Raw genomic sequence first — 22,490 nt, forward strand, 5'->3', positions numbered from 1 at the left:
TATTTCAATAATTCCTGTTCCGGCTACAGTGATCAGTTCCCCACTAGCAGTCCGTATATGTGTCTTAGTAATATTACTAAAACTAATAAAATCATTTTTATTTGGGGTCATAGTGTCGGTGGCCCCACAATCAAAGATCCATCCCTTTTTCTCATCCCCATTTCCATTTTTCACAATATATGCAGCGGAAATTCGGTCTAAGGTCTCAAACTGATTTTGAAGGTCGATATGACTAAATTGGGCAGTTCTAGAAATATCAGGGGGCTCTTCACAATAACTCATAAATTGGGGGTCATCATGCAAGTCATTATAAGTCAAGGGACCATTCAGCAAATTATGGGGTCTAATATCTAATTTATCAAAAAATTGGGGATTAATTGGAGAAGTATTAAAGAAGTTAGGGTTAGGGTCGTGAATCCCCAACCCTTTACCTCCAATTCCGCCGCCTCCCCCTCTCTCGGTCCATGGTGCCCTCTCGGCAAAGTTGCCGGCGCCGACGCCTCCGCCTCCGCCGGAAGCTTCCGGCCCAGCGTCCTTCTGTTTCCCTCGCCCATTCGGCATCTCCCGGTTGTCTGGATTTTGTTTTCCCGTCTCATTTCCGACGGTGAAGCTGACGGCCATCTTGCCCCTCGCCGTCTGCCTCTCCTCCCACCAATCGGGATATCCTACTAGTTGAAAGCATGTCTCCCGCGTGTGCTTTTGCATTCCACAGTGGGAGCACCAAAGTTTCGATTTATCCACCGGCTTGCTTCCCGGGCGTTGAGTAGCGGCGGTTGGCCGTGCGGTTCCGCTCCGATGAACTTGTCTCTGTCCATGTGCTGCGAGTCCGTGGCCGATGCCTCCTGCCGATGAATCGGCTCCAACGTGACCGGTAATGGCAGTTGAGTGGTCCGGTGGCCCAAGTCGCCGTCGGGCGGCCTCCTTTTTAACCCACCCATAGGCGGTTTCTACCGGAGGGGGCGATACCTCCTTTAGGATATCACGCCGGACTCCCTCGTGCTCTTCATTCAGCCCCGCCAGAAATCGGAGCAATCTCTTGGTGTTTGAGTAGACTCTGAACTGGTTTACTCCCTTCTCACAGCAGTCGACCGGTTGTTTCTGACACCGGTCGATATTGATCCACATCCCATGGATTTTCCTGTAATATGTCTCCAGATCCATGTTCCCCTGTTTAATTGTGTTTGCCTTGTCCTCCAGGTCGTACACGAGATAGAGATCAGCCTCACTCTCGTATGTGGTGGCTAGGCTATCCCAGATTGCCTTGGCTGACTGATGATGAGCGAAGTCCGCAATGATATCTGTTTCAATATTATCCACAATCCACGAGAAGACGATTAGATCCGTCTCCTCCCAGTCATCGTACTCCTTGCTTCCCGGCAGCGGCGGTGCCGGTTTTCCGGTTATATGAGAGTAGCCTCCCCTACTCCCTATCGCGACTTTCATCAAGCGCGACCATAGTGGGTAATTTCCTCCGTTGAGTTTGAATGCAACTGTTACATTCTTGCTTGCTCGTATCTTGCTGTTTGATGATTCTGTCGGTTTTTCGTCGTCTGACATTTTGGATACTGATTTGGTATGGTTTGCTCACTCGTTCTTACAAATAAATGAACAAAAATGTAATTTCCTCTCCAAGTTCTTTCATAGAACAAATATAGGCTTCGCATCGCATAACTTTAAGAAATTGATTTATTAAAATTTGAAGTAGAGCTAGTAAAATAAGAGCGGAATAAAATAATAAAAATAAGAGAGAGTATAGTAAGAAAGAGAATAATTTTTTTACTAAAAAAGAAATACGATTTAACTATCTTAGAATAGAGGGAGTATATTGTTTATTAACTGCTATTTATAGATGACATCTGACATGTCAAAATAATGGTAAGCATTTTCTTTTCAAAATAATATATTTTGAAAATGAAAAAAATTATTATGTCTATTTTAGATGACATGATAATATGTAGGGGGATATCAATCGAATTGGTCCAAAAATTTTCAACTCTAATCCTATAAATTTGGCAGGCTATTCAAGTCAGCTCACGCGTCGTGGACTATACCGACATCTCTGATAATATGATTATTCGAACAATTTAATTTTAGGCCTTAAAGTAGTGGGCCCAATATATTAATTTCAGGAAACTTGATATAAGAAAGCCCATTACGACCGCCAAAAGCCCAAAACGGCCCTTTATTTAAACCAAAAACAAGGGTTTTCACTCTCTTTCTGAACCTCAGCTGCTCTTCCATCATGGCCGTCGGGTATCTCTCCCTACCCATACAACCACGCATCACACTCTTTTCTTGTATGCCGAATTGCTGATGTCTTGAATGTTTGATGTTTGATGTTTGATAATTGTTGAATTTTTATTCGATGCAGAAAGAATAAGAGGATTTCCAAGGGAAAGAAGGGAGGCAAGAAGAAGGCGTGAGTCCCTACCTCTTTTTTCAATTTCGTCCGCCTAAGTTTATTTTTGAAGCATTTGATAAATCTATGAATTTTATTTATTGTTGAAGTTTATGCTAATTAAATATTTTTGTTGCTCTTTTAGTGTCGATCCATTTGCAAAGAAGGAGTGGTATGATATCAAGGCTCCTTCAGTTTTCAGCAACAAGAACGTTGGGAAAACCCTAATTACCCGTACTCAGGGTACCAAAGTGCGTTTTTTTATTCCTTTTTTTCGCTTTATGGATTATATTGTTACCCTGTTTTCTATATTAATTTTTTATTTGAATGTTTTTGATCCTAGTGGAATTGACAGTGTATGTGTTTTAATTTTTCATTAATTTGCTCCAGATGTTAAAAGCGCATTGCATAGTTGAACTTGTAGTTTGTCAACCCTGTTACGTTTATGTTTTGCTTTTGTTGTACATGGTTGTCTTGGTTTCTAGCAAAGCAACGTTTTCTACTTTTTGTTGCATAATTGAATTTCGGGAATATACATTTTGTTGGCTCTTGAAGAATCAATGGACCTCAAGAAATACCCAAGTTCTATATATTGTTGTTACTATACATGCATTGCTCTTTGTTACTGGCAAACATTTGTTATGCCTTGACTGTGTTGTAAAGGTAAGGTTGTATTTTGATGAGTTCTTTATCTTGAAGCAATAAGTGTTATGGATTATGTTTTGGTGGACAGGAAGTCCATACATTTTGTGTAAACCTTAATGGTTATCTCAAAGATGTGACCAGCCTCTGCAGAATATATTTCTTTCCCTTTCGCCTATATTTTTGTTTGTTTGCTAATAGCATTATTGTTTCTTCTCAGATTGCCTCAGAAGGTCTCAAGCACCGTGTAGTGGAGGCATCCTTGGCTGATCTTCAAGGTGATGAGGATCACGCCTACAGAAAGATTCGTTTGAGAATTGAAGATGTTCAGGGCAAAAATGTCCTCACTAACTTCTGGGTATGCACATATAAATTTCTGCTACTCTCTTGTGGTGGAGGTGTCCCTGGCTGATCTTCTTGATTTGTGTTTTGAGTACATTCTTAATTGTTAATAAATATTTCTGCCATTCTCTTGTGTAATTTGTAGGGCATGGACTTCACGACCGACAAGTTGAGATCACTTGTGAGGAAAAGGCAATCACTGATTGAGGCTCATATCGATGTGAAGACGACTGATGCCTACACTTTGAGGATGTTCTGCATTGCCTTCACCAAGAAGCGCGTGAACCAGCAGAAGGTCACATGTTATGCAAAGGGCAGCCAAGTTCGCCAGGTGCATACCTACAAGTTTATTATATACTGTTATTTAATTTGTATATTGGACTCTATGAAATCTACAGCTTCATGCTTCCTCCTGCTCAGAGAAAGTTTCATTTTTAGTATTTTGGTATGCCCCACATCAACAACCATATTCTGTTTGTATCTACTTACCACTCATGGCCCACCACAACCAAGACTATAACAAAGTGCCACCCTTTATACAATCACTTCCCTTTCTCCTCTCATCACACACTTGCCTTCAATTTCTTAAAACCCATCCCTTCAAATTTGATGAACCTCTCTCTGGGATGGAAGGAGCAGTATGGACCATCAATAAGTTATCAAGCTTTGGACTTAAATATTTTGCTATTAAATTTCTAGATTCGGAGGAAGATGCGGGAGATTATGGTTAACCAAGCGCAGTCCTGCAGTCTGAAGGAATTGGTTCTGAAGTTCATTCCTGAGTCCATTGGGAAAGAAATTGAGAAGGCTACTTCAAGCATCTATCCGTTGCAGAATGTGTATATTAGAAAGGTTAAGATCTTGAAAGCACCAAAATTTGATCTTGGCAAGTTGATGGAGGTAAGATCAGTTCCTTTCTATCGTGAATGTTCTTAGTTTTATAATATAATCCTAAACTGTAACAATTTAACCTTAACAAATCATACGTATATTTCTCTGTTTCCGAAGACTGAAATGAGCACTTTGACTTTACCCCCTTGAATATCTAATTGTCATGGTTATTTGGAATCTCTGGTAACTGAAATTAAGATAGTGCAGTTTGAAATGATTCATGGGTGTTTGTTGTGTAGGTTCATGGAGATTACACTGAAGATATTGGTTCGAAGTTGGATAGGCCAGCTGAGGAGCCAGTTGCTGAGCCAACTGAACTTGTTGGTGCCTAAATGGCCTTGTTGTGTCTCTGTGATGCATCTTCTTTTGCTCATTTTGTTTTATCTTGAAATTGGTACAATATGGGTTTTGGAAGTTTTTGTATGAGATTTTGATTTAACGAGTAGGAAGTTTTCAGTCAGAATACTCATACTCGGCACTCAATTTTGAATTTTCGTTGTTGAGCAACTTTCTTTTGATACATTTGTGTCCCTCATATTGCTAGTAGTGTCCTACATTGTTTACATTGTTAATCAGTTTTTCTGGTTTAATTGGTGTGTAAACTAGAGTACTTAATTGTTTTTCATTTATGAATAACAAATTTATTCATTATTCCTAAACCCGAACCTATTGCAAAAGTATGGTGGCAATTGGAGTAGAATTTTTGGGGTTCCACTACTTGCGAAGCTAGAATTACACTAGTACTTATAATTTAATTATTTCAAACTACCAAGTATTGTTTTTTGTTTATCATTCCAATAGTGTTAAACATATCAGAGCTGAACACTTAAATCCATCATCCCCAATTAGTAAATTAAAGATTCTACAAATGGATAGAAATCATGAATCTACCCTGAAGAGGCTAATAATAGTTCAAAGATTCATATAAAAGCATAGTAATCGAAAATATAAATCATAAATATTAGCAATATCTATTGACGAGAGTTCCATTATTCACAAATCCAGTCTTAAAGACCGAACTAGGGACCAATCCAGTCTTAAAGACCGAACTAGAAATCAAATAAGGATCATTAGATCTTATTTTTGATAGATTAAATGGGCTGATGTCGCATTCATTATATACCGAATTTACTTCAACTGAAAGATAATTATGTCATAACACAGTATGAAGTAATAAATTAATGGAATTAAGTAATAAGTTCATTACTACTGCTTGATATTTAACACAGTTAATATTGTATTTCAATAAAATGTCATATTTACTTCATTACTAATGTTCATTTGGTTCATTATTTATTGAATATAGCTCATTACTACCGCTCAACGTTTAACATTAAAATTTGTTGTATCATTAATGTTTCAATAACATGTCAAAATCACTTCATAATATACGTTTATTTAGTTCATTATTTACTCCAGCAAGTTTTTATTGAATAAAAAAAATAAAAATAAAAAAATTAAAAAAAAAAAATAAAAAATATTTTTATTGGATAAAATATTAAATTGAGTTTTTAAAATATTAAAATAAGTTTTTATTGAACGAAGGCTCCTTATAAAGGTCTCAAGTTGTTGATTATATTGTGTTAAGTTGAGTTTTCTTGTTTGCATGTAGAGTTTTATTTGCTGGCCTGGTTTTCTTTATAACTCTTTAACTAGTGACTATCATTAGTGTGGTTTCACTCCGTGGCGGATCGGGGGGGGGGGTGCCACGCGAATTTTCCCCTTATCGGGACGTAAAACTACCATGTCCGTCCCTTCCGTTTGCTTCCGGCGTCGCCCCGAATAACGAAAAAAATAGCTATGTTTGCACTAAATCAAGCTGCTGCTATATATTCCGCCCCTTCCGTTTTCGGATCCTAGATCAGTCACTGGTTTCACTATTATTAGTGTGGTTTCTGTTTCTAAGTTATCACATCTTCATCCATTGATAGTGTTGCTATTTATGAGGTTGTTTTTAACTTAGCTTGCCCACCCCCTTCATATTACACAACACTGATACGAGACATACGAGACATCAATGTCATATCTTCCATATCTTTTAGTTAGTTATCTTTTGATTCATAGTATCTTCCATATATTTGTTTCTTATTCAATAAGTTAGGCAGTAGTATTCTCCTATTATAAATAGGAGAGATTATATCATTTTATTGACAATCAATGAAAGAAATATTATCTTGAGCCTAATTCTGGCTCCCATGTTTTGCATCTGAAGTCGCTGTCCGACGGGAAGCTCCCACGCACAGCCACCTAGATCTTATCTCCGCCGACCCTCACGGGCGCCGGATTTCTCCTTATCATCTCCGCTGACCCACTCCGGCCGCCGGTTTGGCCTGATGTTGTTCACCGCCGACCCTTACCGGGTGCCGATTTTATCTTATTTATACTTTTTCGAGTTGCCGGAACTGTAACGCAGTACGTCCGTAACAAGTGGTGCTTTCATCGTGATCTCACCCTCCGCATCATCACCACCATCACCGTCACAACTCATCCCCCATATTCTGTCATCCGTGACCCAACAAAATGACTCATAAAAAAAAGACCTTTTCCACTTTCAAAAATCCACCGAACAGAAGCTAGTATTCCCTATTTTACACAATTCACCACCAACATCATTTTTTACATTGGAAAGAAGGTTTGTGGAGGAAATTTGTGTAGAAAACGTGATTCACTCTAAAGGGATTTTGTCATTCATCAAAAGTCTCTCCCTCCATTCATACAATGCCGAGATGGAATGAAATTTGAACTCGTGAGCGCGGATCCCCGTTGGTGCAAAGTAATCGGATTTTAGCTGCCACAACAAAATTGGAGAAAAGATGGGATGAGACTTCATCGGAGCAGGCGCGACACTCGATCCGGGACTGACCTATGGTAAGCGTGACACCGAGTTGCCTTCGCCAAAGGAGAGCCGCCCCGGTCACAGCAGCAACGGTGTCGTGATGCCTCCGCTAAGGGGCTCGACGCCACATGACCCTAATATGGTTAAGTTGGATTATCTATGGACTGCCTTGGACAAATTGGAGTCGCGTATGACATCGTACGACCGTAGACTTGAGAGACTTGAGAGGCTTCGGTCACCTGCGCGCCAACCCTCTGGTTGGGATTCCCTGGCGCACTGTGCAGCCCGAAGATACTCGGCTTATGATCGACCAAGACGCCGCTACCTGCTGGGACCGACCACTATATGGACAACCGTCCTACACCGACATGTATTCCTCCTACGCGCCGCCGAGGCAGTACAACCGCCGCCCTATACGTCGGACGAGTCCCCGCGAAAGCCCTATGCTGGATATCACCCAGGGCAGCAGGAATATCAGCCCACACCGCCCCCATACTGGCTACCGCGTTCACCTATATGTTGGGAGTCTTTGGCATATGTTCCACCAATCTCTCTCGGCTACCCGCCATCTCACGATCCGGAATCCAGGCGCCTCTCGCGTCCTTCTCTCTGTCACGATCCATCTAGCACCTCGCTACTTACTGTCGCTATAATCTCGCCACCACCAGCACCGTCTTGCAGCCCCAACGTAAGTGGAGAGGAGGGCAAATTGTTACGCGATGGCCCTCCCCCACTGGCCCCAAGCTTGCAGCTATACAACCCAAATATTAGTGAAGATGAGGAGATATTATTAGAAGAAAAACAGGAGGTTGATCCCATTGAGGAAGTGAAGAAGGTCATCGCATCTGTCGATGCTGCTCGACTGACATCACAAGATGTTGTTGAGAATTGTTTGGGTGAAAATGAAGGTGCGACGCTGAGAAAATTTTCCAAGGACTCACTGGGTGTTGTGTTTGATAACAAGAGTAGTGATCTTCTTGATCCAACACAATGAGAGTTGGAGATAAAGGATGAGGTACGAAATGGATCTGCGTTTGCTCGAATACAACGACCGTGCACATTTACATTTGATCCGGGGGGAGATAAATCGCCAAAGCTTCTTCTGTCAACTCTTCGTTGCTTCTTGGTTTCCACCTTGAGGACAAGGTGGGTTTTAACCATGGGGGAGCTGATACGAGACATCAATGTCATATCTTCCATATGTTTTAGTTAATTATCTTTTGATTCATGATATCTTCCATATATTTGTTTCTTATTCAATAAGTTAAGTAGTAGTATTCTCCTATTATAAATAGGAGAGAGATTATATCATTTTATCGGCAATCAATGAAAGAAATATTATCTTGAGCCTAGTTCTGGCACCCATATTTTGGTTCTGAAGTCGTTGCCCGACGGGAAGCTCCCGTGCACAGCCACCCAGATCTTATCTCCGCCGACCCTCACGGGCGCCGAATTTCTCCTTATCATCTCCGCCAACCCTCTCCGGGCGCCGGTTTGGCATGATATTGTTCAACGCCGACCCTCTCTGGGCGCCGGTTTTGTCTTATTTTATCCTTTTCCGAGTTGCCGAAACCGTTATGGAGTACGTCCGTAACACACTGTTTATAGAAAATTAGTGGTTGACATTTGATTTTGATAGGATCTACTATCTAGTAATCTCTTAACTTTGTTTCTACATTATAATTTAATCTATTTTTGTTAATAGGAGCTAAATTTGTTTTTACCTTATACATCCTTCTTAAAAACAAACACCTATCAAAGGTTTATCCATACATCATCTACTCAAAAACAACCACCTAGACATCATTCACTACCTATCAAAGGTTCACCCTAAACAACTATTTCTCCTTCTTTGACCAGCCCTTCTTTATCTATTTCTCTTTCTTTGACCCGCCCTTCTTCATCTTCTTCTCTTTCTCTTCATCATAAATCTCGCGTAGTTCTTCCTTAACCATTTGCTTTGTCCAACCCATCACTCTTGGACAACCTTTCACGTGAGGGCTAAGGAACATGCACCTTTTGTCGTCCTCCTCATCAATCAAGTTGTCGTACAGTCAGCAGAGCGCATGTTTCTTCTCTTTGGCTTTCTCGGTATGTCCTACTCCTACGTGCATTTTTAGTTCATGCTCGCTATTAAATTTTTTTTTGCACTCGTGGCAAGTGAACTTCTTTCTCTCCGTCTTCCTATCCATAGACTTTGATGCCTTCTTAATAGCAACAACTTGAAATATGGTAGGAATCTTGAAGTTGGTGGTAGGAATCATGAGCGCCCCAAACATTGTACTCGTATCTAGTAATTTAGACATTCTGTAAAAATTAACATTATCAATTATCAATCATATGTAAAGGCAGATCCCAAAATCTCAAAATGTAGGTTTTTAGAGGAACTGGAACAGAATTCCCAAAATGTAGGCAGATCCCAAAATCCCAAAATATAGTTTTTTAGAGGAATTGAAACAGAATTCCAAAAATGCAGGTTTATGGAGGATTTGGAACAAAATCACTGTTTTGAAATATCACAATGTTGGGATTTGATTATAGTAATAAGAGTATAAGACTATTTTCAACAAGTCATAATTACTCCCTTTGTTTCAAGTCAATTAATGCGTTATGTAACAAATAGGAGAGATTAAAATAGTGGATTTTGGTAAAATAAAAAGAAAAAAGAGCTACATGCATTTCTAAAAAAATATACGCATATGAAAAGTTAGCATATAAATGTTTGCAGTGAAAATGAAAACACTAATCTCATCCTCCAAATAAAATTCTTGCTAAACCCTAATCTTATCCTCAATAATAAATTACACATGCTTTATTCATCATAAAGGTCATTAAACCTCATTCATTAGAGAGAGGGAGCATTTTACTCAGTTGGATTAGAGCGTAGGGGAGTAAAGGATCAGTAGATTCCAAATTGCAGATTGAGAGAGTGGAGGGAGCGATCCCAAATTGCACATTCAGAGAGTGGATCCGATCCCAAATTGTAGGGTTTTAGTATCGTGTGGGAATCATAGTGGGCTTGAAATCAAAATCTTTCTTTTTTAATATCATGGTGTGGGAATCATAGCGGACATGAAAAACAGCCCATTAGTGTATTTAATGCCATTTCATTGAAATCAGTTCATTTGAAAAGTATCAATTTTGTTTGGATGATCCCAAATTGCAGATTCAGAGAGTGAATCCGATCCCAAATTGTGGGATTTTAGTATCTGGTGTGGGAATCATAGTGGGCTTGAAATCAAAATCTTTCTTTATAATATCATGGTGTGGGAAACATAGTGGGCATGAAAAGCAGCTCATTAGTGTATTTAATGCCATTTCATTGAAATCAATACGTCTGAAATATATCAATTTTGTTTGGACGATCCCAAATTGCAGATTCAGAGAGTGGATCCGATCCCAAATTGTGGGATTTTAGTATCGGGTGTGGGAATCATAGTGGGCTTGAAATCAAAATCTTTCTTTAAAATATCATGGTGTGGGAAACATAGTGGGCATGAAAAGCAGCTCATTAGTGTATTTAATGCCATTTCATTGAAATCAATACGTCTGAAATATATCAATTTTGTTTGGACGATCCCAAATTGCAGATTCAAAGAGTGGATCGATCCCAAATTGTAGGGTTTTAGTATCTGGTGTGGGAATCATAGTGGGCTTGAAATCAAAATCTTTCTTTTTTAATATCATGGTGTGGGAATCATAGCGGGCATGAAAAGCAACCCATTAGTGTATTTAATGTCATTTCATTGAAATCAGTTCGTCTGAAAAGTATCAATTTTGTTTGGACGATCCCAAATTGCAGATTCAGAGAGTGGATCCGATCCCAAATTGTGGGGTTTTAGTATTTGGTGTGGGAATTGTAGCGGGTTTGAAATCAAAATCTTTCTTTTTTAATATTATGGTGTGGGAATCACAGCGGGCATGAAAAGCAGCCTATTAGTGTATATAATGCCATTTTTTTTAAAATTAGTTTGTCTGAAAAGTATCAATTTTTTTGGACTATACTATGTAAACTTAATTATGAAATATAAATATGAAGAGACTCCAATTTATTCAATTGGATAATTCGTTAATTCATGTTGCATCAAATTTGTACAAACACTAATCAACATTTACTAATGTTACTTAATAATTAATTTAATTTTTTTTATCTTATATTTGGTAGGCCCATTACTTAATTTATTTTGAATTTGGTAGGCCCATTACTTTATTTTGAATTTTCCCACCAGAATTATTTACTCATTCAAAATAATAGTTAAATATTTTGTTAAAAATTAGTAATAAAACTTGAGATTTTTTTTTACTATCAATATAGTTTGAGATAATATTAAGTGTGCACATATAATGCAAAAAATGCAAATGTGATAAGAAAAGGTTAAGAGGTTGGAAACTTAGAATGAACGAAAAATGGGTAATAGTCAATGTTTTAAAAATCGGATCGGCCGGCGAACCGGCGTCGTTACTGGTTCACTGGTTCAACCGGTTCACTGGTCGAACCACTGGTCGAACCAGAATATTATTATAAACATATATAATTAAATATATAATATATAAAATATATTATAAATAATGAATGATAAATGTAATTAATAATTTATTACTAAAACACATTTAACATTATGTATACTTATATAAAAATATATTACACAAAGAATAGTAGTAAAATATATTGAATATTAAATTTATACTAATATTTTTTATAGTAAAATATATTTTAAATATACTAAAATTTTGTTGATATTTTATGATAAAAACAAATAAAGTTCATTTTTTTTCAAAATATGTTTTATTTGATGCAATAATATAACATATATATAAAATATAAATGCATACTATATACATTAAGATTCAATAAATAACAAAATGCAATTAATAATATATAAAAATATTAAACCTTATGTATAACTGATTATATATAAATAATATTAAAATTTAGTGAGTGCTAAATATAATTATAGATAATATAATTAATAATTTTTTATTAAATTTGGATTATAAGTTAGTGTAAATAAAAATTTATCATGTTTAATATATAAATTTAGTTAATTTTCATGTCATATCACTCAATGCATTGTGGTGGAGTGGTAAAGGTGTTACCAATTTGATAAGAGGTCTTGGGTTCAAGCCTCTTTGACCACAAAATTTTAAACATTTTTAGTGAAAACCGATTTCCGGTTCGCGGTTCAACCGGTTCAACCGGCCAGTTTCACTGGTTCAAGGCGGCTCAATGTGGAGGCGGTTTATATGAGCAAACCGGACCGGACTACTTACCGATTCGTGGTCCAACCGGTCGAACCGGCCGGTCCGGTCCGGTTTTTAAAACACTGGTAATAGTACATTGTATAGAACATAACGAGTATTTACAATTGGAATCGAGCTTGAAAAGGTTAGGAGGGCTGATTTTTCTAATCTTGTTAGTGCTCTAATCATAATTAATCATGAGATTCTAAAACTAAACCCTCATTAGTTTAGCCTACTGGTGGTTGAAATTCACGAATAAATTACATATACCATGCATAAAAGTATGATATATTGAACTTTGATGTACGTTATATAAAAATTTGATACGATATTATTATTGAAAATTGAACATATCGAAATTGGTATCGAAAAAATCAATAAGATAACAATATGATATTTACTTACACCGACTTTTTCAATAGATATACGGTATGTCACTTTCGATAAGACATATCGTATCGACTCACTTTTTATCATTGCCTAACATTTCCTACTAAAGGAATCGAGTAAAAAAGGTCGAAAAATTTCATGGTTTCTAGCTAGACAAATACGATCCATCAATGTGAGATATTAGTTTAATGAGATAAAATATAATCCATCATGGGTTTTGGAAGTGCGTTTAATCAAAGATTCCAATGAGTGTCATTTGAATCAAAACGAGGATCATTGGTCTTGTTATAAGTGCATTGCATTGCATAGTTAAACTTGTAATTTGTCAACCTGCCAAATTTATATTTTGCTTTTGTTTTACTTGGTTGTATTGGTCTCTAGCAATGCAACGATTTCTACACATTGTTGGGTGATTGAGTTTTGGAAAATATACACTATGTTGGCTTTTGTTGAAATCAATGGAGCTCACGAAATACCAAAGTTCAATATATTACCATTATTGTTGTTATTAAACATATACTGATTTTTGTTAATCGCAAACTTTTGGTATTCTGTCTTAAGTACTAGTATGTTATAAGTCATGCATGTATTTTGTTGACTTCTTTATCTTGAACTACTTTCAGACGCTGTGATCACTTGTGAGGAAAAGGCAATCACTGATTGAGGCTCATATTGATGTCTGTTAACCTAAATTAAGATTCATGTGTGTTTGTTGTGTAGGTTCATGGAGATTACACTGAAGATATTGGTTCGAAATTGGATAGGCCAGCTGAGGAGCTTGTTGCTGCCTAAATGGCCTTGTTGTGTCTCTGTGATGCGTCTTCTCTTACTCATTTAGTTTTATCTTGAAATTGGTACAATATTGGTTTTGGAGTTTTTGAAAGAGATTTTGTTTTAACGAGTAGGAAGTTTTCATTCAGAATTCTCAATACTCGGCTCTCAATTTTGAACTTTTGTTATAGAGTAACAAATTTATTATGAGCATAACAAATTTATTTATTATTTATTAATATCCATTCATGATTCATATTCTAAATAAGTTCGGATCATGAATTCCTTGTCTAAGTTTTCCTTCTATTTTCTACTCTAAAAATACATTAAAAATCTAGATATTAACGACGAGAATTAAAGGCAAAAATGTTGACTGGTTTTCTTGCATATGAAACACCAATATTTCTAACACCAACATAATGATGAGCTGAAAATACACAAATTACGCAAATCTAGTTATTACAGTTCCTCTCAACTTAGGAGAGATCAACAGTCTAGTTCAACTAACTTGATAGAAATAATAAACCTACCAACACCATTCAAGAATCAGTCTTTCAGACGAATCCAAATCTCAATAACGGCTTCTGTTTATACTAGCTGATTGCTTGAAACACCCACAGTTCGGGCCCTTCTTTCGCCTCCCGCTGTTCTTCCTTCCACTGTTAATGAAGTCCCTCAAAATCACAGCTCTGCTCCTCAAGAATCTGTTGCTGCCTTTCCCTTCATCCTCAACCTTCGACAGCACGAACTGAATCTTTTGCACGGCTAGTTCCAGCACGCTGATCCTCTCGGACCCCTTTTCAGCTTGCTCCATCACCTTGACTCTCCACGTCTTCATCGTCTCTTTCAGCCTTGGAGACGCCATTTCTTCAGGAGGGCAATCTTCTATGTTCTTCACTAGCTGAACATTCAAATCAACCAGATGCACTAATGTGTCCTCTGCTTCCTGCAACTGCTCCTTAACGTCTCCAAAATCGACATTCTTGCTCTTTCGACTCTTCTTGTTCGCCTCAAGTTTCCTTCTCAAGTCGCACAGTGCCACCTGGATGCATTCCAGCTTCTCAGCATCAGAGGCAAGTGTCTCGAGGATGTGTTTGTCGTTGAGTTCTTGACTAGGCTCGGTGAATCTGGATGAGAGCTCCAGCTTATCCACAGCCAACTCTTTCTCCATATCTGAATCAGTGGATGGTAGTAATTGATCATAAACTCTGTCCCTTCCCTTTGGTTTGCGCGATATGCTAAGAGATTCCCCAATTGTTTTATCTCTGTTCCCATCCTCGACAGTCTCCCACAGCTCAAGCATCAGATCATCAGAGCCAGCATTCCCCGTCTTCCTCATGGAGTTATATGAGTTATCAGAGGCTTGATCAAGAGGAATATCTTTCATTAGCATCATATTTCGGGATTCTGAGGCTTTGGCTTTTGTTTTCTGCAACTTGGGAGAGTCATTTAGCTCACTTGGATATGCTTTCTTGCTGCTGCGTTCATGCTTATCTCTACCAAAGTTGGGCTGCATCTTCGGGTGGTCAACCTCAGTCATCACTGGTCCTTGTTTGCTCTTCGAATTGGATCTTCTCCGTGAAACAGGTTTGTTCAAGTCTTCCATCAACTTTCCGACTACCTTAACTCTCTTCTGCAAATTCTGTAAACTATGAAGGGATTGATCTTCCGAAGGCATCTGAGATGTGGCTTCATTAGGAATGGCAAATTCCAGAAACTGCTAATAATAGAAGCGAACTGTACATAGTAAATTTCTTGAACTTGAAGAAATGGAAAAAGCAATCTACTTGCAAGAAAAGGATATATTACCTCTGTCTCTTGACTCTGTGCAGCTTTAAGGTTAGAACGACGTAGTACATTGTGTTCTATGAGTGTTATATCATCTTTTAGGGATGCTATGACAGGATCATATGCTGAAAGTTGGGATTTCAGTCCGTTGATTTCACTCTCCTTGAGACAAATCATTTGTTTAATTTGTTCAATCTCCGATGTCTTTTCAGCATTTTTATGCTCAAGATTCTGGCATGCCCCAGTGAGCTCCTGAACCTTATTCTTTAAAAGAACTTCTTTGACAGAAGAGACCTGAAGATCAAAACAAAAAGTAGCTGCTTCAGCTTCCCAGAGTTCAAACTCATTGTTCATTCCTTGGAGCTCAATGCTAAGTGTCTGCTCTCTCACAACATTCTCTTCGATTTCTTGATGAAGTAGACCAAGTTCAGACTCTAAGTTCTTTTTGACTTTGTGAAGGCTCTGAATTTCCTTCATCTGTGTGGAATTAGTTTCGGAGAGACGGGCCTCGTTCTTCTTTAGATCTTCTGTTTCCTGCTGCGACCTATGAACGTTGATCTTCAGCTCAGCTACTGTCGTGAATAACGTGGAGTTAAGCTTCTCAGTAGCTTCAAGCTGCATTTCTGTATCAAAAAGCTTTGTCTTGGTCCGAATTAAGCTCTCTGCACTACTTGCTATCTCCTGCTTCATTTGAACATTGCATTCTCTGATTTCTTGGATCTCACGCTCCAAGCTGCAAACGGCGTCTTTGAGGGCTAGATTTTCGGCCTTTTGTAGGTCGAGTGTTCCCCCTAACTCATTCATTTCTCTTCCAAGGCAACTGTTCACCTCATGTTGATTGTTTAGATCTTCGAGTAGCGATCTCAACTCCACAATTTTCTCTGCTACAAAGCTCTTCAACATGGCAGATTGATTGGCATTTGCCAATAATTCCAAAAGTATATCATCGTTATGCTGATCCGCTCTACGTTTCTCCTCTATCAGATCAGAGAACTTCTTTAGCAAACATGCACTTTCCTGTTTCGCTCGAGAGTGTGCTTCTTGTAATGCATTATAAGCCGTTTGCAGATCCCCTTGTCGAACACAGAGACTTGCCAGAGCAGCCTGAAGCACGAAAGCCGCCTGATAACCATTGCTCACTTCTGATTTCAACTGTCTGTTCATCTCTAAGAGTTCTTCCTTTTCACTGTTCACAATGGCAAGTTTCTTGGCCATGATTTCGGCATCCTGTTCCAAGTGCTGCTTCTGCAGCTCGATCTCCATGCCCTTGGACTGCAACTGCTCAAGGAGGGCCTCCAGAACCGAGTTTTCAACAAAGAGCTGCTGCTTTTCATCTTCATTTTTGGAGATGGCAGATTTCATATCTTCAACACTTCCAAGAATCTGATGCACCAAAGCTTGCTCACTCTCACCATTGTCCTCGGGTGCACAATCTGGACTGCTTTCGAGGGCCATGAAAATTTGGTATATGCTTGACCTCAGCCTTCCAATTTCATCCAACAAGAGCTGAGCTTCCACCTGCTGCTCAAGGCTTTCACTCTCGAGCTCTGAAATCACTTTATCGGCCAATTTAGACGCCTCAACGTGTTTTTGGCACTCAATGATGAGGGAGTGATTCTTGTTTTCCATATCTTGAATGAATTTCTGAAAGATTGATATTTCAAACTGTGCTTTTGTAGCCTTTTCAAGTTCCTCTTCTGATTCTTTCTTCTTCCATTTGTTTTCTTCTCGCAGGAGATGGATCTCGGTTTCAAGTCCAGCCATCCTCATCTCACTTAGTTGCAGCGAACCTATTCGTTCCTGCTTCTCCTCACCCAACGACACCTTGAGATTTTCCACTTGAGAATGCATTGCTTCCTTCTCCTTCTCTAAGTCCGCATATTTCTCTCCCAATTGCGTAAACTTCTTATCTAGGCTTTCAAGTCTTCTCTCCACGTTTTCCAACTTAAGAACTAAGCTGTCCCTTTCAGACAAAAGATATGACCTTTCATTTTTGAGCAAATCACAGATCTCCTCTAGTCCCTTTGATTTTTCCCTCAAGCCTTCGAGCTCAACTTTTGCTGCAGACAACGAGTTCTCAAGAACAGCATTTTGTCCCACTAAACTGTTCATGTTCTCAGTTATCACTTGCAACTGAGATAGAAGACAAGCTTTCTCAGTAGCAAGAGTGGCCTTATCTCCTTGGAGGAGCTGGCAGGATTCTTGCAGTGCCTTCACCTTATCGCGTGACGCCTCCAGCTCACCATTCAAGTCTGAGAGGGACTTCTCGGCTGCTACTTTCTTCTTCAAGATCTCATTCATGCTCTCTAACTTCTTTAGGAGAATCTCCTTCTCCCTGCTGTCCTCTTCTTGCATCTCTTTAATTCTCGAGTTCTCATCCTGCAAGCTCTTCATTGAAGTCCCAAGGCATTTCGGGTTGAGACCTGCTGCTTCCACTTGCTCAACCAAAGCCTGGTAGCTCTTGTTCAAGTGCTCAATTTCTTCTTTCAAACATGAAATATCATGCTGAAGGGATGTGCTTATGCCCATATGGTGCAATACTTCCTTTTCGAGCCTCTCCCTAATCTCCTTCAAACTAAGGATCTCGTTTTGCATATTCTCCATAGACACGGCTGAAGAGAGCGAAGTTTGACTTAAACTATGATTTTCATCCCTAGCCTTCTTAAGCTCCTCCTCCAAACCACGTTTGCTTGCCTCCGTGTCATCTAGCATCCGAAGCATCTCTTTGAGCTCCGAGGCAAGAGCTCTCTGATCATCTTGGGACTGAGAGTGCAGATTCTGCAGAGCCTCGAGAGTGGCCTCAACTTGTGCATGCCGGGTGCTCTCATCATGCAAACCAGACTGAAGTTTCTCGAGCTCCTCCTGCTTACTCGAGAGCACTTCATCTTTCAATGCAATCTCCTTTGCCAGATCATCAGCCTCGACACGCAATGCTTGGTTAGACATCTCTAACAGAGCGCACTTCTCTCGAGTAGTCCTGAGCTTCGAAGTTCCAATCAAGACTTCGTGGTTAAGGCGTTCAACTTCATCTTTTGTGCTCGATAACTCTCTCTCAAGCTTGGATATCGTTTCTGAGCAGTGCTTGTATTGGAGAGCAGAACCTTCTTTCTCCTTGCTCAGATCAGCAACGGCCTTTCTCAGTTTTGAAACTTCGCCTTCAGCCATTTCTGCTTGCTTCTTAAGCATCTTTGTCTCATCTTCCTTAGTAGAGATTATGTTCTCCAACTCCGATATCTTTCCAAGATACTGCTCGTACCTACATGCTGCTGCTTCCTTTTGAAGCTCTAATCTCGACACTTCATCTTTCAGCATTTGTGCTTCACTCTCCGCTGCAAATGTTTTGGTGTCAAGGACCTTCATATCTTCTTGCATGCGAGAAGCCATAGTCTCGAGATGAGATATCTTCTCACAATACTCTTCATTTTTCACCATTTCGGCAATCTTTTGAGACTCCAACTGAATGAGGGTTTCCTTCAAAGTTTCAACTTCGGTTTCTGCTCTACCGGCCTTCTCACTGAGCCTCGTTGAATCCAATTGCGCATGACGCAGCTGCCCCTCTATCTCCAGCAGCTTTTTGAGGCATAGTTGATACTGAAGCAGGACACTCTCCTTTTCGACTTCCATATCAGCAAGCGTTTTCTTCAAACTGCAAACTTCAATTTCCGCGCTTCCTGCTGTCTCAGTCTCACTAAGAATCTTATCTTTGAGATTCTGATTCTCAGTTGACTGCTGCACTACAGCATCTTGAGGCGATGTTTCATTGGATCCAAACATCTCTTCTAATTGCTTTAATCCGCTCTTTTTCATAGCTCCATCGGATTCCTTCTGATCAGACGGAGAATTCACCTGAGTGTTCTCAAGCATGCAATCCACATCGCCCTCATCAACGAGTTCAGAAGGAACTTCATCAGGAAACGCTGCTGCTATTGTTCGATGAGCATGGCGGAGCTCCCCCGTTGCATGGTTATATCTTTCAGCTAATGCACGGTAGGCACGGTAGAACTCCTCGACCAGTTTCATCAACTCAGGGCGTTTCTTGTAGTACATTTCAGCCCGCCTAGCAAAGGAATCTGCATCTTCTTCGATGAGCTTGATCATGCACTTAACCTTGCCATCCATATCTGTCAACCAATAAATGCGGATTTGATATACCAAAAAGAGAAAAGACACCACTGCTTTCAATATCACTACTAATAATAACGTATACCAAAATGAGAAAAGACACCACTGCTTTTAACAAGCATCACCCGGTGGTATAAAGAAACTTGTACAAAATAAATCCTACATGATGATAAAAAACAACTGGAAGCCAAAGTCATGATTCATGAAGTGCATTGCCTCAGAAGAAGAAATGCAACTGCACGGCATCATATATTCCCATCCATCATTCCAATACCAACGTATTCAGAAGCAAAAGACACATTGAGAACCATAGCCAATTTCCATCAACACAAAAGTTGAGTTTATACCTGTGATATTTTGCTGGAGCCATTTTGAGTTCTTTGGGGTGTTGTGGCTATCCCACCACCACGAATATAATCGTCTCGATTCAGAATGAGATAAGTTGGCCATAACTCCAGCAGAGAACAAAAATGCAACTCCCTTCACCCTCTGAGAAAACAGCGTTATGTTTACCCGTAACAGAGCAACAAATGGTGATGAATGCTCAGTTAACACTGAGAACTATCACACACCTAACAAGATGCAAAACGATGAGTTCAAAGTCGAGTATTGGCATTTCATCTCACTATAACTTCCGAAACAAGAAACATAATGCCAGAGATCTATCTCTACCAAGGTAAATCTAACATGTCTCCAAATCAGTGGAAATGCAATTAAAATCTAAACACATGTGCAGCATATATGATTATCTGAATTTGGTATGATGATTGCAAAGGTAATTCTTGTTAATGATGAGAAAAAGGAAATGAATGGTAAGCAACTTTATCAAGAACTCACTTTTATGAGAAATGAACTAATAATTGCTAGATTTCGACAAATCCTATTGATATGTCAATGTCAGATAAAGGTGCTAATGTTCATCCAACTTACAGCATAGCAAAGTTTTAAGGAAACAACAATTTTGAAATTGGACAGAGAAGATAGCTCTTAAGACATTATAAATATACCAAATCTGGCGACACAAAGAGGTTATATATTCTATAAAGAAAACTTAATAGAGAAAAGAGGCTATATTTCATGCTAATGGCTTCATTAAAAGTCCAGAAAAACAGAATCTTCACATAAAATTTAGATCAACAACTTCCTAATTTCCATAAGTAAAATTTTAAAAAAAAAATAGAAAGAGTCAACATCCATATAGTACATTCACAAAATTAGAGCAAACAAACAATAATAAGCATCACAAGAACAAATCTTTGCAAATGGGGTTTTGGAAAAGCAGCAAAAAGTAGAATCTTTGCAAATGGGCCTCCCAGAAAGCTTTTAAAAATGCAATCTTTACATTCCAGAGCAAGAACAGAAAATGAATACATAAACATTTGCTAAAAACTTACAAATTAAAAAGCAAAGAAACAGAATCTCGATCAGCAGCTGTTGATATGAATCGACACCAGCCGCTAATTTTCACTTCACCCCATTTTTTGCATCTCAGCTTTCTCCTTCTCTCTCTCTCTCTCTCTCTAAAATCTGGTTGGCATTTTCTTCTCAAGCTCGGGTTTTTGTTGGTGCAGACAAAGGTCTCAGAAAGAATGCTGTAAAAGTGCACTAAAAATAATTTTTTATCTTTCTATCTCTAACAATACGTACATGTGTCTGTATGTATATATCAATGATTTTAAATGGTCGAAAAATGACACAATATTGGAAATTTAACTAATCAATTAATATTAATTGGATATTCCAAAATATTGTTTCAGCGTGACCGACGCTTTGATTTAGATCTAGATTCGGAATCAATTAATTTTGATTTAGTAAAAGTTATCCAGAAATTAATCTCACTCCAAAGCAATTATGTGACCAACTCGGAGTTTGATAAAAGAATATACGCGATGTAAAAAGAAATAAATATGTGAAGTTCTAGTGTGGATTGGTGTTTTCCTAAAATTACAACACTAATTGTATTAATGTAAAGTGGAATATTATATAGAGAATTGTAATCAATTGTGGAATATTGTTTTCTCTAGCAATAATTGGAAAAAATCAGAGGTGGACCTTATATTTATCTCATTTAGTTGTGTGCATGACATATAAATATATAATTGCATTCTGTGGGCAACTTTTCAAAATTGTTAACAAAAATAAATGAAGACTTGTACTAGTCGGTAGACATATTCTTCTGAATGATTAAGTCACCGGATTGAATATTTAATTAATTAATACTAGTATATAGGGTCGCGTTAAAATAAAACCAACATTTTAATTCAAAACTCAGAACTATCTCAATATTATGTATTAAAATTATCAACACAAAGATAAAATTATCTTAATAGATTTGTGTTGATAAAATTATGTATTTGTATTGAGGTTTAAATTTACATGTTATGTTGATAAAATTATATATATATATATATATATATATATATAGAAATTTCTAACATAATATTTAGTTCTAATTCTGAATTAGGAATTAGTTAGCATTTGATTACAACCCCTAGTATACCAGTATATATACTCTGTGTGTGTGTGGTAAATGTAGTGGGACTTCTTGTGTTATGGAAATTTCATATTCCCTGACCAAAAAAGACAAAAAAATATTGGCTTTTTGCATTGCAGTCTGAAATTTCCAAATCCCCTTTCATTAATTCCGTTACTTAATGAAATTCATTTAGTCCCGCATATTTTATTGTATTTTATTTCATAGCATATATTATGTGAATATCAAAAATGGTTTTGTGAGCTATAAATTTATATAAATAATGTAGATACTCCTACTACTCCAAATATTGAATCCAAAAAAAAACTGAATATGAAATGAATTTTAAAATTTTTACCAGTTTTTGGATCGGTTTGATTAATTAGATTAATAGTTAAAACTGATTTCAAGTAAGGGCAAATCGAGTTATTATTTTTTGCTTTTCTGATATATGTATATTGCTTGTGCGTCAACTTCATCATTAAAAATGTACTACTAGTATTATCTAAACTAAGTGCAAATATCTATCACAGCAAATTAACATTTTAAATACAAATCACGGCTTTAAAAACAAGAAATTCACAATCAATAATCAA

The 22,490-nt window shown here is 38.1% G+C and overlaps 2 protein-coding genes across 3 annotated transcripts; one reads left to right on the top strand and one right to left on the bottom strand.

Annotated features, from left to right (window-relative positions):
- The first annotated feature begins 2,174 nt into the window (after window positions 1-2,174).
- LOC125196718 (40S ribosomal protein S3a-like) lies at window positions 2,175-4,793 on the top strand. Its single transcript, XM_048095331.1, has 7 exons — window positions 2,175-2,253; window positions 2,372-2,419; window positions 2,544-2,649; window positions 3,261-3,398; window positions 3,528-3,713; window positions 4,082-4,282; window positions 4,513-4,793. Exons 1-7 carry the CDS (start codon window positions 2,243-2,245, stop codon window positions 4,603-4,605), a joined length of 783 nt encoding a protein of 260 aa, XP_047951288.1. The 5' UTR covers window positions 2,175-2,242; the 3' UTR covers window positions 4,606-4,793.
- Window positions 4,794-13,865: 9,072 nt separating this feature from the next.
- LOC125192562 (protein NETWORKED 1A-like) lies at window positions 13,866-20,992 on the bottom strand. Of its 2 annotated transcripts, none has more exons than XM_048090174.1 (4): window positions 20,816-20,992; window positions 19,769-19,910; window positions 15,321-19,420; window positions 13,866-15,228 (listed from the first exon to the last, which is right to left on the bottom strand). In XM_048090174.1, exons 2-4 carry the CDS (start codon window positions 19,869-19,871, stop codon window positions 14,083-14,085), a joined length of 5,349 nt encoding a protein of 1,782 aa, XP_047946131.1. In that variant the 5' UTR covers window positions 19,872-19,910; window positions 20,816-20,992; the 3' UTR covers window positions 13,866-14,082. The 2 variants fall into 2 exon arrangements, with proteins under 2 accessions (XP_047946131.1, XP_047946130.1); XM_048090173.1 differs by having other exon boundaries at window positions 19,769-19,993.
- Between the last annotated feature and the right edge of the window lie 1,498 nt (window positions 20,993-22,490).

Source organism: Salvia hispanica, chromosome 6, assembly GCF_023119035.1.
Source record: "Salvia hispanica cultivar TCC Black 2014 chromosome 6, UniMelb_Shisp_WGS_1.0, whole genome shotgun sequence".
NCBI lineage: Eukaryota > Viridiplantae > Streptophyta > Magnoliopsida > Lamiales > Lamiaceae > Salvia > Salvia hispanica.